We start from the raw sequence: 16593 nt of genomic DNA on the forward strand, positions 1-16593 counted from the left end.
AAATAAATAGGTTCTGTGGAAGAGAACAGGCTGGACTGTCCTCGGTGGAGATCACTGGGCTGTGGTCAACCGGGCAGTAAAAACCCACAATACCGGCGGTCAAATCAAAATGGTAGTTTAGTGGAAAATGATCCATTAGAATGCGGCCTGGGGACTGGTTGTAATTTCTGATCGTAGGAATTTGTTTGGAGGAACGAAAAGAACCAAGGTCATCTTGCCAAGTTTGTTATTGAGGCTCGTCAAATCAGATTCGCCGGTGGATTAGAATGTGGTGGGATTTTTTCGGTATCGCACTCCCAACACATAACATTGATATTGTAATAAAGGGAGATTCCAAACCTGAACGGTTATGTGTGTCATGAACTGTGTTTTTCTGTGTATTTATTTCGAGTTTCTGTGTCTCTGAGTCTCCGTGTTGTCCTGTCTCCCCTTCACCTCTACCTGGGTCTCCAAGCGTTCTGCCTCACCATCTACACCCCACTTCATGACAATGTGATGTTTTAAAATTTTGGTAGAGACTCCCATTGCCCTAACCAAATATTGAAACAATATTGCTGTAAAAATCAATTGTTTCAAATTGGCTGTGCAAAGAAATGTTTAACTCTTTGCTTCCTCTGATCTCTTCTTCTCCCGTCATTCCAGCTGTTAGAATTTTCTGCACAATGGCGCCCGGCGTTTATTAGAGCGACTGCAGCGTTAGCAATCAATTCACCTTGGTGATGCTACATCTTGCTGTCAATGTGTGCTTATATGTGGAAGTAGGCTGCTAATTTTCTAAAAGAAAAACTGAAAACGTTAGAAGCCTTTATTTAGAGAATTGTTGTAAATCAGAAATATTTTTTAAAAAATATCACAAACAGCATTGGAGCTGACAATGACTAAAAAGAAGACATAATCTGTGCAAGCTAAATTAAAATAAATAAATATGCAAGGCAGCTACTTTAATATAAAAATGAAAATTCAGATTATGCAGAAGGTCAAGCAAACAATAAATAAATAAATATGAGAGGCAACAACAAGGAGATATTAGGGAGAGCCTGTGATGATCTGAGATGGAATTAGCCTTGGGACTGAAGACCCCAGGCTAACTGGGCATCTTCAGCTGGAAAGTTTGCAGTCTGCTGTGGAGGAGTAGGGTAAACCCTGGGTGCAAGACCTTTGAAGCAAGGCTGATTTCTGATAAATATGAAACATGCCACAGAGGCATTTAGAAGCAAAATGGAAATAAAAGAAGAACCAAATGGACATAATGAATATTTTGTGGTTCATGAAGGTCACAGAGATACGACGTGGCTTTTGATACATTTCAACATTTGGATCAGGTTCTTAGCCAAAAGGAAAGACATAATAAAGGCTGTAGAAATAATTTCATCAATTTCAGAACACCCTAATTCCATTTTGATGCACTTGCATAAAATCACAAACATATTACTAGCATAGAGTCTGTATGTTGGGTACTTGTACAATAAGCTGATATTTTTTGTGATATTCATATTGCGTAAAGTAATACTTCAAAAACAATTTTGAGCTATATTATGCAGCTGATTTGTAAAAAAAACAAACAAAAAAAACCCTGCAGGGGTGATGTGTTCATTGTGTAACATTATGTTACACAATCAAAAATAATCATGTAATGCTTTTCTTTTGGGCCTTTATCTGTTGCATAGATAGCTATGGTTTGTAATGGGATTGTAGTATTTGTGTCGTTAATCTAAGAAAGCCGTGTTAAAAGAGAGTGTTATGTATTTTTCAGGAGTATAGTGCCATTTTATACCAAAATCAAAACTATATTGCCCTATATAAATCACAAACAACTTCAAAGAATTTTGATTTTGCATCGTAACTGTACCTAACACCTTGAATTTGGTCTGTGTCTCTTTAAGAATATCTTTCTCTTTCACAGTAGCAAAGAGTCCTTTCCTTTAGCACATTATCACAACAATGCCTCTCCATGCTGTCCATTGATGCCGCTTACAGCTGTTCTTAGGAGCTTTGTAGTTCGTACGATAAGCTCAGCAGGTGCACAGTTCCACTAGGTGTTTGCTAATTGCTGCTGCCGCTAGTCTGGGGGAGCTGTGAGGGGAAGGCATAGGGGGCGGAGTGCTCTGTGGGGCGAGAGCTCGGCTGGGCGACTGAAGCCTCTAGCCGGATTGTTGAGTAAATAGGCGGTGCTTTGTATGAGGAGGTGTTGAGGCACGTCTACACGGTTGCCACGAGAGATTCAAGGATTTCTCAAACATGCCTGGATGAGGCACAGCAACACTCCATGTATGTGAATGACATTATAACATGGTATAAAGCTCAAAAGAGTCGATTTTGCATGATACCTCCTACTTTCAAAATCTAACAGAAAGCTTTAAAACTCACTAAATAACACTCATTTATCATAAAACATCGCAAACCCGTCTAGCCAGATGGTGATGCTATATTACTTGGGATATGGTCTGACTATAATAATCCAGTCTCATCCACATGCCCGTAAATTTTCCAGACTGTCATCCCTGCAAAAATAACCTAAAGCAACCAAATGGACTCGGTGTGTCTCGCTGGAATCCTTTATGGTTGTTCCTCCGTCAGTGAAAGAGCAGCTTGTAGCCACACTTGTGGTTTAATATTAAACTGCATCTACTAAGCAGTTTTCTTCTCACTGGCCTGCTCAGCAGCAGCATCAGCAGGGACAACAGTGCGAGGAGAGGACATGGCCCTTCAGAGGAAAAATAGCTCTTTGATTTTGGTTTCAGTCTCCCATCGGCTTCCTCTGAGTTTGGAACAGATTCAGTTCGGTTTTACTAGAAAGGGACCCCTCCCAAATGTGGAAGTCTGTTTTTTATTGTTACTATTATTATTATTATTACTGGTTTTAGAATTTATTAGGAGATGCCACCGGTTGCTGATTTCTATCTCTGTGTTCACACAACTGTTTAACAGCTGAATAATTTGGATGTGAGAGGTCACCACATTTCTCCTATGGCAGTTTTAATTGGACACGCTCCATTTTTTTAGTAGAAACGCTTAGTTTTGACAGACAGTGTAGCGAAATTACACGGCTCAGATTGCTTTAAGGGGAAAAAAAACGGTTGAATTCATCCCTTGTTTCTGCAACAGGAAAACATTGTGTCTGTGTTTCCTTTGCACATTTTTAAACTCGAAACTACTTGGTGGTTGATTCCTGTTTTACTCTTGTTGCTTTTAGTGCTTCCTTCTTGGAAGAAGAAGAAGAAAAAAAGGGCTGACATTTGAAGTGCGCAGATTTTACCTGACAGTCGTCTCTTGCTGTCGGCTATATCCTCCCTCTCAGAGCTTTAGTAGGCCAGCCTCCTGCATTACATAAGCATATGCACACAAATACCAAAAGGCTAATCATAATTGCTCTTTGTCGAGCTTTTATTCATCCTTCCCTCTTGGAGCTTTAATTCTACGAATCCTGATTGCCTTCCTGTGTTCATTTGTCTTGGGATGAGCACCAACATGAAGGATCTGCAGCTCCTGCTATCATTCTGCATAATAACTACATCCGCATAATAACACTCCATCATTCCTGTTTGGTTCCATATAGACATGTGTAGCTTCCTCCCGCCCCGTTTTGTTCCCCCTCCCCTTTTAGCCTACGTCATTACTGCTTTTATGTTGTCTCAATCTGTTAGCGCTTCATTAATCTGTTTAATTTACCATGCTGAATGTCTGTAGTTAACACCATGGGTTAACTCCGACATCTGTGTCTCCACGGTTACCCTTTTGTGCTGAAATTCTGTTTCTGCAGGGTTTTTTTTTTGCAGTTTGATATTTCCTTCCAGTCCATCCCCCCTCCTCCCCACGCTTCTCTAATGCCCAAGGTTGACACAATAACTCGATGAATTATTTCCTCTGCGGACGCCATTCATGCCAGTGCGTTATTACAAATGGTGTAGTTTATCAGTGTATTACCTTCCTGTGTCCTTCCTTTAGGTCTGTCTCATTTTACCTGTCATGAGAACTGTAATGGGATTCAAAAGGAAGACAGGCTTCAATTGACAGTAATGGGCTCTTGAAGGGAGGAAACTAGCCGTGCGCTGTAACATTTTTCTTTCACAAGTAAAGGAGTGTTGTTGTTTGATGCCATCCAGCAAGGTACAAAACAGTGATAAGCTTGATGTCTCCTTTGGGTTTTTATCCACAGTCGAGGCTTTTTAGACATACACTGTGTTCTGGGTTTGGTGGGGGGGGGGCATCACATTTACAATGTGATTAAAAATGTTTTAAAATCAGAGGAGTATGGCTCCAGGTACATTTTTTTCTGGATGCTGTGCATCTACATATTGTGTCAGATTCCAGGCCCAATAACATCCAAATGCTTTTACTGCACCAGCAGGTGACAATAACAATTACATCAACATTTGGAAAAAAAAGATCCTGAACAAGCTTAAAGCTGCTGTAGGCCAGAGATTCTTACAAAGACAAGTGCAGCTGGTGTTTAGTTTCACTCAGTGGAGCAATACGCCCCGATTTTGAAACGACGATACTCAATTTCGCGTTCAGGAAATGAGACAAAATCCAATGTGTGACTACTGAAAAGAATCTTAAAGAATCTGTCCAGTCCAGACTCATTCGAAATGGTAAAATATCTCTGTGACGTTGAACAGCATTATGAGTAATTCTGCAGACAGATTTGTTCGCAAATCGCTCTCTACAGAGTACAGTACCCACTACTCTGATATAGAGCAGTGTCTTTATCTATGTACCACGGTACAGTCTTATTAAGCACAAGAACTACAAATCTTCATTATTTTATATTTCAAAATAAAAGCTTCAAAGTTTGATGCTGGATGTCAAACTTAAGACCCTCGCCTCCACATTTGAAGTTTACAGAGATAGCTTGAGTATGCTTTGTTTGACCAATGAACATAATGACAGCAACTCAACTAAAACAATAAATAAATAAGATTGACATCTCTTATGAGACACCTGCTTTTTACTCTTTCCTTTAATTTCCCCACTTAAATCCAGGGTTTAAGAAAAGCAACTTCACCATATGTGGTTTTTGCCAGTGGGAATGTGTAAAATGGGTCTCTACATCATTGTAGAAATAATATTTACTGGTTGTCCAGTTGTCATACACACACTCAGACTAAGATTTTTTTATTTTTTATTTAACTTTGGAAAGGATTTTAGAAGATCTGTTACCAAATGCTGCAAATTGTAGCTTTTAAGTCTTGGTTTTACCTCAGACCTAACCAATTGTGGAAAAAAATAAAAAGAAATGAATAAAACAAAAAAATTGTGTTGCTTTGGATGATCCTAAATTTATCTTTTCAATACATAGATGCTAGGCATTTAAAAAACTTTCTAATTCAAATAAATAAATATACAAATAAATAAAGTTGGGTTTAAATGTCAGCTTCAGAGACTGGGCATGGGGAAAAATAACTGCATGTTTTGTAGAGTAACTGCATGTTTTGTAGAGTTTATTTAAAAAAAAGAAAAGGTCCCAGGACTGCATTTCTATTCGCTTCCAAATAAAAATAAAACCCCAAAACCTTGTGTTCCCTTCTCAAGGTCCATCCAACTGCTCAGTATTTTCAGCAATGCTGTTAAAATGCTTTGCTGAAGAAAAGTATCATCTGTAAATGCCTCACATGAACATCACAGCCCACTGCCTTCCATTTACATACTGTGACGGTGATTAAAGTTAAACAGTAAGTTCACCACAGGGTTCGCTCAGACCTCACCGGGTGTTGTCATAGAGACTCAAACTCCCCGTTAAAAATGATGACGCTTGCTTTTGTAACGAATTTAAGGTGCGAGTTGAGAACATGCTCCAGGGAAGAGGGAGCAATGAGGATGATGAAGGCTGGCAGACAAGAAAGTAAGACCCCTAAGTTGTGACCTCTTTTTGAAACTTAGTGGCTTTCATGCAGAGCTTGTAGCTGAAACAGCAAAGAACAGTTTGACCTCACTTCAGCTCCTTGTTTTTACTCGTGGGGATTTTTGTTCTAAATAAAAATAACAATTTAGGCTTATGTATTTTGCTAACAAGTGGTAGTCAAGAAAATATAACATAACGTAGCTCTTTCTTTTATGTGCAAACCTACCCAATATCATCATTATCACTATTTATCCTATCAAAGTTAAACAGTAAATTTTGCTCCTTACCAGAATATTTTCACAGTACTGAATGTTTGACTTTGGCTATTATTATTATTATTATTATTATTAATAATAATAATTTTCAATTATCAATCATTTATTTTAAAAAAGTATTATCAATCACTTTAAATACACCTCAAGTTCACATAAATTATTTAATTTGCCTTGCAAAATTAATATATCTCTTGAACTTTTTAAAAATGATTTTACTTATTTTTAAGCTATAACCACAATTCTTTATTTATATGGTTTGATTTTACTGTGATTGACGAACACACACACACACACACACACAAACCCCCACAAACAATGTACATGTTTTTAGCCTCTTTTTCTGTGGTATTCCTTAGCAAAATCTGCTGTGATCATTTGCCTTCAGACGTAACCTGAGAAGTTAGTACAACAAACCTCCGTGTGTAATCGTATCTCATCTGGATCCAGTCTTACTGTGAAGGCCTAAAAAGACTAGAAGGGACCGCTGGCGAAACAAACAGCATCATGTGGCCCAAGAAACATGGATGGCAGGATCGAGGATAAAGTTGCAGAGAGGTCAAACGCACGGCCAAGTTTTACAGCATTACCCCACGCTGTGGACATGAATTGTTCAAGGAAAAATATTCAAAACAGAAACAACTGTGGAGGAGCTAGCAGGAAAAATCTGTGAACAGGACAACAATTTTTTGTGGACACTCTGATTGCAAGTTTGGTCTGTGAAGAAGACTGCCCAGGAGAAAACCAATGCTGTAGGAAAGCCATAAAACGCCTCATGTCCAGTTTTGTAAAACATATGCAGACAGACAAGACCTGGACACACCATTGCCACACAGCGCAACATGATGGTGGCAGCATCATAATTTTCTTCAGCAAAAAAAGGGCAAGTTTATCATAGTTGATGGTAAAATGCATGGGCAATCCTGGAGGAAAACCAAGTGAGTCCAAAGGACTCAGGACAGAGACTTGCAAAACAACAAAACAGGACACTTTCTGGCTAGTCTGACTGATGGGCTGTGTTCCAAATAGAGACGCAGCTTCCGGCCTGTAGTTATGCAAAACTGTTAGTGACACGTCACATCTAGGCATACAGGACTGACTTTGCTTTCAGATTTTGATTTTAAGTGTTTAGACTTTAATAAAGTTCCATGTCGATTCACTACGGTCTGTGTATCATATGAAATCTAGATAAACACATTAAAATATGTGATTGTAATCTGAAAATACAGCTTAAAGGGTGTGAATACTTTCTCCAAAAACACACATTTCCTGAAGGTGTTATTTCCAATGGTTTAAAACCTGACAAAGACACATCTTTAACAGCTGATGAGTAGGATCCATGTTGACCAGAATGGTAAGACTTTATTAAGACTCTTTAATCCACTTGACTTTTAAAGGGATAGACTAAAGAGAAACTTCAATCTGCTTTATCCCTTTGGGGAAATAAATGAGACCAGAACATTGAATGAAGCCAGATTGTATTGCAGTGTCACAATTAAAAATAAAGACAAAAAAAGTGTCATGTTGTTACTTGGAAAAACTTCTTTTAGATTAATTTTTTGGCACAAAAGCCATGTGCGTCTATAAACGCTGCAGTGTGAAGCAAATTTAGTGACACCTTTGTTTGCTTCTGCACAGCTTGTGCTTTGGAGTGTTTGCTTTAACCCCTTTTAGCACCCTAGAGTCCCCAAGGACCTTGTGGGTGATAATCAGACATTACTGCTCCTTCGCTAAGTTATCTCTTTCACGTAGTGGCTCATCATTTATTTATGTCACAGTTGTTATCTGTTATTGCCTTCCTTTCATGTGGCCAAGAATGAGATGTTTTATGGAACAGTAGGCGTCCGGCGTATCTGACGGCGCAACACTGATCCCGTTTCTTCTTCTTCCTTTGAAACCGGTGGCGGTCTCCTAGGTCAGTTAATTGCACGATATTGATATGGGTATTATGGCTGCCGCTGTAGCTAAAGTGATTTTGTCGCCGTTTCAATATGTGGGATTGTGCTCTTCCAATAAAAAATGACATTTGAGCCACTTTGTGCAGCCCTCTCTGACGGGGTCTGGAATAAGAATGGTGATATGCGTTGGTGCTGGCAGAGGCACAGGCTGTGTTTTTGTTTATAAATAGCTCCAGCCAGCATTATTCCACTTGCAGTTGTCCCATAATCATCAATCACTCTCGCACGTGGGCCGGCTTCTCTTGCTCGCCAGAGAGAAGGTGCACACTGCGAGCGGTGCCCTTGCACCTCCTGACTGCTCAAGCAGAGCGCGGTGAGTGGGACAGTGGGTGGAGAAGGCGTGGGTAGGGCTGGTTCTCATGTAGTGATGGAGGGAGTTATGACAGCTTTCAGACCCCCTGCGTCCTTTCCTTCAGGTCATTATGTGCTCCAACATCCTCCATTTGACTTCTTCAACACACACACACACAACATGCACACCAACAGAATTTCCTCCTCTGTCTAATCGTGTGATGTGCAAGGAAGATGTGGGTTAGGTGTAACTGTTTGCTAGTGCTTCATTTGTCTTTGTCTATCTCTTTTCATCTATTTCTGGGGAAGAAGGGCTCACTGCTTTGAGAACCCTGCAAGGGGGGAGATCCTGATGAGATTTTGTAGTCCCCCATGTATGAACAGGCTCTGACTATCAGCGCTCTGACACACGTCCTCAGTCCAACTGCAGTAGTTCCACATGTAAGACATGTAAGATTCCCATAAAAGCATGTCTTTGATCATCTCTTCCCAGACATTTTGCTTGTGAACACATCACACACACATTCTGTCTTTCCATCTTCACAAAGACTTTGCAATAACTTCCACTCGTTGTTTATTCCCTTCTATTGCCTTACCCTAAACCCTAGGATTAGGGTAATGCCTAAACCTAATCCTAACCTAAACACACCACATATACATCCTGCTTTTCCATCTTTACTAGGACTTTGCAGTAACTTCAATTCACTGTTTATTCACTTCTATAGCCTTACCATTAACCTAAGCATAATCTTTACCAGAACATGGCTACCCCTAATCCTAGCCCATACTCAGTTCACACCGTAGATTTAAGCCAAACCCTTAACCCAAAAACAGCAATTCATCTTTTGGAAGCTAGGCCTTGGCCACCAAAATGAGCAGTGGGTCTTGACAATGTAGTATTTCTTGAAAAAATGGGCTGTACAAGGTGAGAAATGCTAAATCACACACATAAACACGCACACACGCCAGCGTTACCATGGCAAAAATACAGTAAGGATCCAGATGATCCTTAACAAAATGGTTATATAACTATTGCGGCGCCAAGTCCTGTAGCTTCTCTAAGCCTGCGTCTTTATTCCTTTTCAGCCTTGGCTTTATTGCTTTCCAGCTGCACCTTTGTACAAGACGCCACTGAACACACAAGACGTTTGTAAGTAGCAGATAAGCAACTGTTTGCTGACTGTGAAAGCATGTCAGCTTTGTGGTAAACCAAAAAAAAGTGATATCTCATCCCTTTTCGCATCTTAATAAAAATCTCTACGCTGCAAAGGAATTTTATACCTAATTAGACCCAACCCACCTAGAACCCGATATATATATAACATTTTTTCCCCTCTTCCCGTACCGGTGTCTTTTCTTTCCCTGTTCCCCTCTAAATCCTTTCCAAAACGCTTTGACACTTGTAAGCTGATTTCTCGAGCCTCACCTCCCGGAGTTCCTTGGCCACATCCTTGAGCTCCTTGAGAATGCCTTCCAGCTGGTCGATCACCATCTTCATGTGGCTGCGGATGCGTTCTCTCGGGCTGGGGGTCTCAGAGGTGTCCCGGGCCGGAGCTCTGCTGAGGGACATCCTTTACAAAGCAACGTGGGGCCAGTGGCCAACAGGCTGAGGGCATGGGGGAGCCGAGTCGGGGTCCATGTCTTTGGCTACGAGGAGCCTCAGTGCTACTGATCCGAACAGGGGCCCCGGCCACGCAGGGAGACCTCAACATCTTAAAAGCACCTGGGCAGCCGAAACGCCTTGCCTCGCCTGCACACTTGGCACAGGGTCACGCTCTGAAATCCATGCCTTCTGGCAGACACTTCCCCAGATGAAGAGAAAGTCAGCATGGGAAAAGTTGAAAGGAGTAAATCCATTGAAAAAGGAGAGAGAGGGGGGAAAAACACATGGGCTGAAGCTGGTGAGGAACTCTTACATAACCACGTTGAGCCAACTCAACTCATCTGTCAAGTGTGTATATTTGAAATTGTTCCCAGGTAGGTGCTATTTTTGAAAACACCCGTCTATAAGGGGAGACGACTTTTCCTTCCCTGCACAATCCTGTTCATCTGGTGACATCACCGCAGACCAACATAGAAAAGTAAAAACAGCGGAGAGGTTCACGTCAATCCTTTTCAACGGTGAGTTTCATACACGGTAGCCTCAGTAAGAAAAAAAAAGAAAAGAAAATCCCAGCAGTGGCTCAGTTTTCACAATGATCTTTTGTTTCTATTCTCCCAGCTATCCAGAGGGGACAAGATTTGGCTTCTAAATATAGTCCCCCAGTGAGGGCTGCTGTCTATAAAATAAATGATGGATTCTTTTTGGAAAATGGGGGAATATTCCTCTTACCCCCAGGAAAAAAAAAAAAAAAGATTCTCCTTAGAAATCAAAATGAACTTTGTCTCACATCCAATATCTTCACAGATGGTGGTCTAACCTCTTTTTTTTGTCCATGAAAGATCTGAGGTGAAGGACTGTTTATTTTTTTCAAAGCAGCATCCAATCTCCCCCCCTTCCTAAATGCGGAGCTCATTCCAGGTGATGTGGGATCAGAATGAATTGATTTCTAAGCCGGCAGAACGTGACTTGTGATGACAATTTGTGGAGGGATTACAAACGATCATGGTCCCAGTGAGACATGTGAATGGGGGGGCCGGAAAGCAAATGAGTACCATCCCCTGGAATCCGGGTGGCACATCGTCTTATGCAACATCGCTCTCCAACTCCTCTTCCAAAACACTGACCCACGGCGGTCCACAGGGGTGTGCCCAAAAACCAAGGGAGCAGAAAGAGAGAGAAAAAAAAAAAGGATTCTTGTCTCCTTCAGTTGTTGCTAAGGGAACCCAGTCTGCCTGCTTGTGCTGTGATTGGATAATTATTTGACTTCTTATCCATGTACTTAGTTTTCTCCACAGAGTCTCTTCAGAGGGGAAGGGATCTCTGTGCCATCCGGCAGCACAGAATAAATCCCATGAAAGCTTCCCGACGGAGCCCCAGCGAACGAACGGGGGGGAGAGACTCTCGCCAAACGCAGGGCGCTGCCACGACCATGGGGTGCGCTGGCCAACTGCACATGGCACCTGGACGGACGGACAGACAGACAGAGAGCAAATCCGTCACTCACTCTGACCCGTCTCACCTGCCTTCCCTCATGTCACAATGGCACGTAAAACGGTGAGAGACCTGAGGACGGACACAGCGGCAGGAAGGATGTCTTGCAGCTTTCAAAATACATCTCTCGCATCACCCCCACACACACCCAGGACACACCCCTACTCACCTTCCCTGTACATCACTATGCTGTTGCTATGCCTAGAGCCCACTGTCCAGGCACAGCACGGTTACTTAAACTGCGCACAAAGCAGTCGGTTCTTCTGAGGTCCTTCTGTCGCACACAGTCACACTTCTCACCGTCTTGCTGTTCTCTCTTCCTCTCACTGTCTCTCACACAAAACCCACACATTCTCTCTGGTACTCACACACACACACACTCTCACACACTCTTGCGCTGTCTCTCTCTCTCTCTCTCACACACACACACACACACACATGCAGAGTTCCTACCCCACCCCCCTACCCCCCTCCTCCCACTACTTACTGTCTTGACAGAGAGAGAAGCTTCTATCAGCAGGGTTATTTCACTCTGAGGTTGTGGCTCATCAGAGGAGGAGTACAACTGGAGGATGGAGCTGTGGAGGAGGAGGATGAAGAAGAGGAGGAGGAGGCAGGGGGCATGAGATGGGAACGATGAATGGCCCTGATAGCACTCTGGAAAAAAGGAGAGAGAGAGAGAGAGAGAGAGAGAGAGAAGAGGCAAAAGATGACTAAGAGCCGGGGAGGCGAGGAGAACTCCTACTTTGGATTGTGATGCGGCCGCTGCCGTCACTCAGACAACCGCGCTGCCGTAAAAGCGCTGCCACCCGTCATCCCATCTGGAGGCTGCACGTTGAGGGGGGAAAAAAAAAATAAAGCAACCCTCTCAGTGTTTTTGGCCTGCTACTGTGTGTCTGTCTCTCTTCTCTCTCTCTCTCTCCAGCTCCCTCCGTCTCTGTCACTCTTTCTCCGTCCCTGTCTCTCTTGCCCCTGCACCCTCACTGTGTCCTCGCTGACTGCCGGATGAAGAGGAGCTGATGCCAGAGTTTATCGTGGAGCTCAGGCTCCTGCCAGCACCACTCGGCTCCTCGGCTCAGCTCTGTGGAGGAGGGGCCTGCTGCTTTAAAGGCGCAGCGTATCATCCAGCGCCTCCTCTTGCCTCCTCTCCTCTCCGCCACTGTCGACACTTCCTCGCTTATCTCCTCCCGCTCTGCCCATCCAGCTTTTGTCACTGTTTTGTGTTGAGGGTGTTATCTCTCTTAAATCAACTTGAAGTCTTCTTCTGCCGCCTGCCAAGCAGCCCCCCCAGGGACCGAGTGTCCAAAGAACCCTGGATGTTACATCATTAATAAACAAAGCAGGTTGGTGTTTGATGACCTCATCTAACTGACAGAAGTAGGTAGGGAGGGAGGAGCGGCATGACTTTTTCTCTCCCTTACCTTCTTCATTAGGCCCTTTAGTCAACAACAAAAATACAATCTTGTGCAAGCTCAAAACCGAATTCAAAATTGTGAAGTTTTCACTTTCAAGAGGATGCTGGAACCATAGCTTGCTGTAAACAGCCAGAGGGCCTCATGTATTCCTTTGCATAACTGTGAGGAGGGATGAGCATCAGACGTAGGTTTAGGTGGGTCTTTCATGCGGTTCTGTTTGTTCTGGTGTTCTCTGGTGGTTTCTGCCATTCGGATCAGAGGCATTACGCTGACGCTGTGAGGCCAATTGGAGGAATACTCTGTGCTAGAGAATAAACTCTTTTGCGTCTTTTCTTTGATCAATAAATGATCACGTTTTACTTTTTAAAAAAAAAGTTCGCATTTTGCATAAGTCTTTCACACGTGTGTCACAACGCAGTGTCATCTTAGGGCTTCATCAACGTTTTCGCCTCAGGTTTTAAAATGCATTATGGCTCTCGGTGGAGTTAGGGAAACGTATCGTCGTTCGCATTTCTACATGGTCCGTGCTTCGTTTTGGACAATATGCTTCTCACAAGCCGCTCGTGTCGAGACATTTGTCCTTCTGCATGTTTTCTTCGATAGTCCCTTTTCACATTCCCTTCTCCCTTCATACATGGGAAGCTCAACATTTCAAACGTTGCAACAAGTAGAGGAGCTGTGTCAAACTCCAATCCTCGTGAACCGAGTGTCCCGCAACTTTTAGATGCGTCCCTTGTCCTACACGCCTGAATGAAATGGCTAAACTGTCTCAGTAGAATACAGTTGAGCTCTACAGAGCCCTACTAACGAGCCAATTGAAAACATGAAACTTCTAAAGGTTGCAGGACCCCCGGCCCTTGAGGACTGGAGTTTAAGACAACTGATGTAGAGGTTTGTTTGTGCCACAAACAGTCAGTTTAGTTGTTTGTGTCACAAACGTTTAGTTGTGTTACAAACACATTTGACCTACTATTGCAAACTTCGATGTATTTTATTTGATATAATGTGAACAAATCTGAGGAACAATCTGTCTAAAGAAACCAGAGAGTAGATCAATTTTAACTCTTAAGATAAAATTATATATATATATATATTGAGGTACAACAAGTATGTGGACGCTGTGAAGTGTTGTATCTTTTCAAGGACAAGAGTTTGTTGTTTTTTTTGCTTATATATAAACATGACCTGTTTTGTGTTTAAAGATGTATCTTCATGGTTTATGGTTGATTGATGCTTGCTTATGGTATAGCAAATTTTTTCCCTCCAACTACTCGTTTCAAATTCAAAGTTTTGTTTACATCAGCATGTGACATGTTCATTTTAAACCGTAAAATGTATGAAATAAGCAAACACACAAGTGAATAATAAAAATAAACCCACTCAAAGCAATGCCCAGTTTAAAAGTGGAACAAAAATATACATAGTTGTCAAAATGTTTCTGAATACCTGAATAAAATCAAAAGTCACCAATTGCAAGCAACCCAACGGGTTAAGGGAAACTACAAGTGTTTAATTTAATTGCAGCTTACATCGAGTACATAAAAGGTAAAAACAACACAGCCGACAGATCAGAGACCAAGTTGGGGAGAAGCTTAAAGCAGGGTTAGATTAGAAAACACTATGCCGAGCTTTGAACATCTCACCAAACTGTGTTCAATTCATCACCCAGAAACAGAAAGAGTATGAATCTGCAAACGTATTACATGGTCTGCCCAAGTTGCTAATGCGTGCAAGGAAAATATTAATTGTAATTCTCGATGGAGCTGGTCATCAACATCTTGGTTGGGAAAGTAAGTTGACAGGGTGGCGTTTGGGTTGTACTCTCCATAAATCTGGTCTTTGTTGAAAAGCGACGCCAACAAAGCGATAATTTGAAACAAATGACGAGCGTTCCTGCTAAAGTTGGTCAGAAGCCGTGTAGGGCTGTGACTGAAGGCGCTCTGGTCAGTTAAATATTTCGTATCACATGCAACACACCTCATGTGGAGAACAATGGACGCTGCAAATTACCCAGTACACACCGTCAACACAGTGAAACATGGAGCTGACAGCATCATGCTGCGAAGATAACTTACCTAAGCAGGGAAAAGGAAACTGGTCACAGTTATGGGAGAATGGGTGGATCTAAATACAGAGCCTAAAAAAAGATCTAAATTAAAAGATATATATATATATATATATATTGGAGGACAATAAATAGAACAGAAGCCAAAAAGATTAGACTTTGGAACTAAAAATCCCCTTAGGGTTTGCAGCAAGAGCTGGTGTTACAAAGTATTAGTTCATGGGAGTTGAAAACAAATGCAATTTTTACACTTCAGATTTTTATTTGTTTAGCAATTTCGACACTTTTCTTTTTATTGCGATAGCTTTTATTGGTCATCACATAAAACACAACGAAATTTGTTTTTATAACATGATAAAGTTCAAAATGTATGGATACTTTTGCAAGGCTCTCTGTGTATTTTATCCTTTAAATGTATGGGTGGCTGGCCTTTCTGTGAAACGTCTGCACTGTTGGACACCATTAGCTGCAGGGCAGTGATGCCTTTATGGCAGGGGAGTGGGAATATTTCCTTCTTGTAAAATACATGTTTTAATGCTTAGGTCATCATGACTTGTGAGTTTTACTAGAAATCTCCGGTGACTCTAGCAAAATATTGGTTCCACTTAATATTTCTGCCAGGGATTTATTGTGCCATGTTTATAGAGACACTTTATAGAGTATATATATATTTTTTTCTAGCTGGGCACAGTCTGATGCATAAACATGGTCATAAACACATGCTCGTGCAGGTACAGGCCCACCAAACACATAAAGATCAACGTGGATATTCTTGTCCTGACTGGTAATTTGATATTGCAAGAATAAAGCCCGAGGTAAATTTTGTATTTCTGTACATTTTCCCCTAGTTGATGCAGCAAATATCTTTTTTTCCCCTCCCACAGCATCTTGCAGAAGTGCACAAGCATCTTCAATATTTCCACGGTTTATCAGGCTAAACCCTCAAACTATTTTGTATTATATGAACAGTTTATGCTGTTCATATTAAGTATTTTATTGGGATTCTATGTAATAGACCAACAGAAAGTAATGTAAAATGTAAACTGGAAAATACATTTTGTTGTTTAGCATGTTTTTTCTCCTGGCAGGTGAGCCTTGACCCCAGGCTAATAACTTTCCTTCATTTAGATGTGGGGTCAGCAACCTTCACAGCCATGAGGGTCAATTTTTGCCTTTGATCCAACCAAACAAAATTGACTTGGAGCCACAAAAGTTATATGAAACAAATGAGCTGCATTAAGCAAAAATAGGTATATTTTATGTATTATTTTTAAATGACAGAAATTCCATTTTATTTTTGTTTTTAAGTTTTAAATGAAAGAAAACCACCAAACCTTTACACAAAAGGAATGAACACATGTTCATTCCTTTTGTGTAAACGTTTGGTGGTTAAACCAAACTTTTGCTGAAGTGTGTTCACTGTATTGTTAAATTTCTAATAGAAAATGACATCAAAAACACGCACACTTTGCAACCAAAAAGACAAAAAGCAACTTTCAAAAAAATATTTCTGACACTATTATTGTCATTCTTTGTGGAAATGCTTTGCATATTTTGCATAAAAAGAGCATTTTTCTTTTATTTAAAACACTAATCTTTGACCAAAGTTATTAAGAGACAGCATTTTGTTCAGAAAGTTTTATTTTGACCTAATCG

The 16593-nt window shown here is 41.4% G+C and overlaps 1 protein-coding gene across 2 annotated transcripts in view; it reads right to left on the reverse strand.

Moving 5' to 3' along the window:
- insyn1 (inhibitory synaptic factor 1) overlaps positions 1–12613 on the reverse strand; it is a 61939-nt gene extending 49326 nt beyond the window's left edge. Inside the window, exons 1-2 of one of the 2 annotated variants that reach the window (XM_028015258.1) lie at positions 11945–12613; positions 9790–11426 (exon numbers count right to left, since the gene is read on the reverse strand). In XM_028015258.1, coding sequence (XP_027871059.1) covers positions 9790–9933 — 144 coding nt within the window. In that variant the 5' untranslated portion in view covers positions 9934–11426; positions 11945–12613. Of the gene's footprint in view, positions 1–9789; positions 11427–11626; positions 11820–11944 lie in introns of those variants that run through there. The other variant, XM_028015259.1, reaches the window with a different exon arrangement.
- Positions 12614–16593: the final 3980 nt, after the last annotated feature.

The sequence above is a fragment of the Xiphophorus couchianus genome, chromosome 4, assembly GCF_001444195.1.
Source record: "Xiphophorus couchianus chromosome 4, X_couchianus-1.0, whole genome shotgun sequence".
NCBI classification, from domain to species: domain Eukaryota; kingdom Metazoa; phylum Chordata; class Actinopteri; order Cyprinodontiformes; family Poeciliidae; genus Xiphophorus; species Xiphophorus couchianus.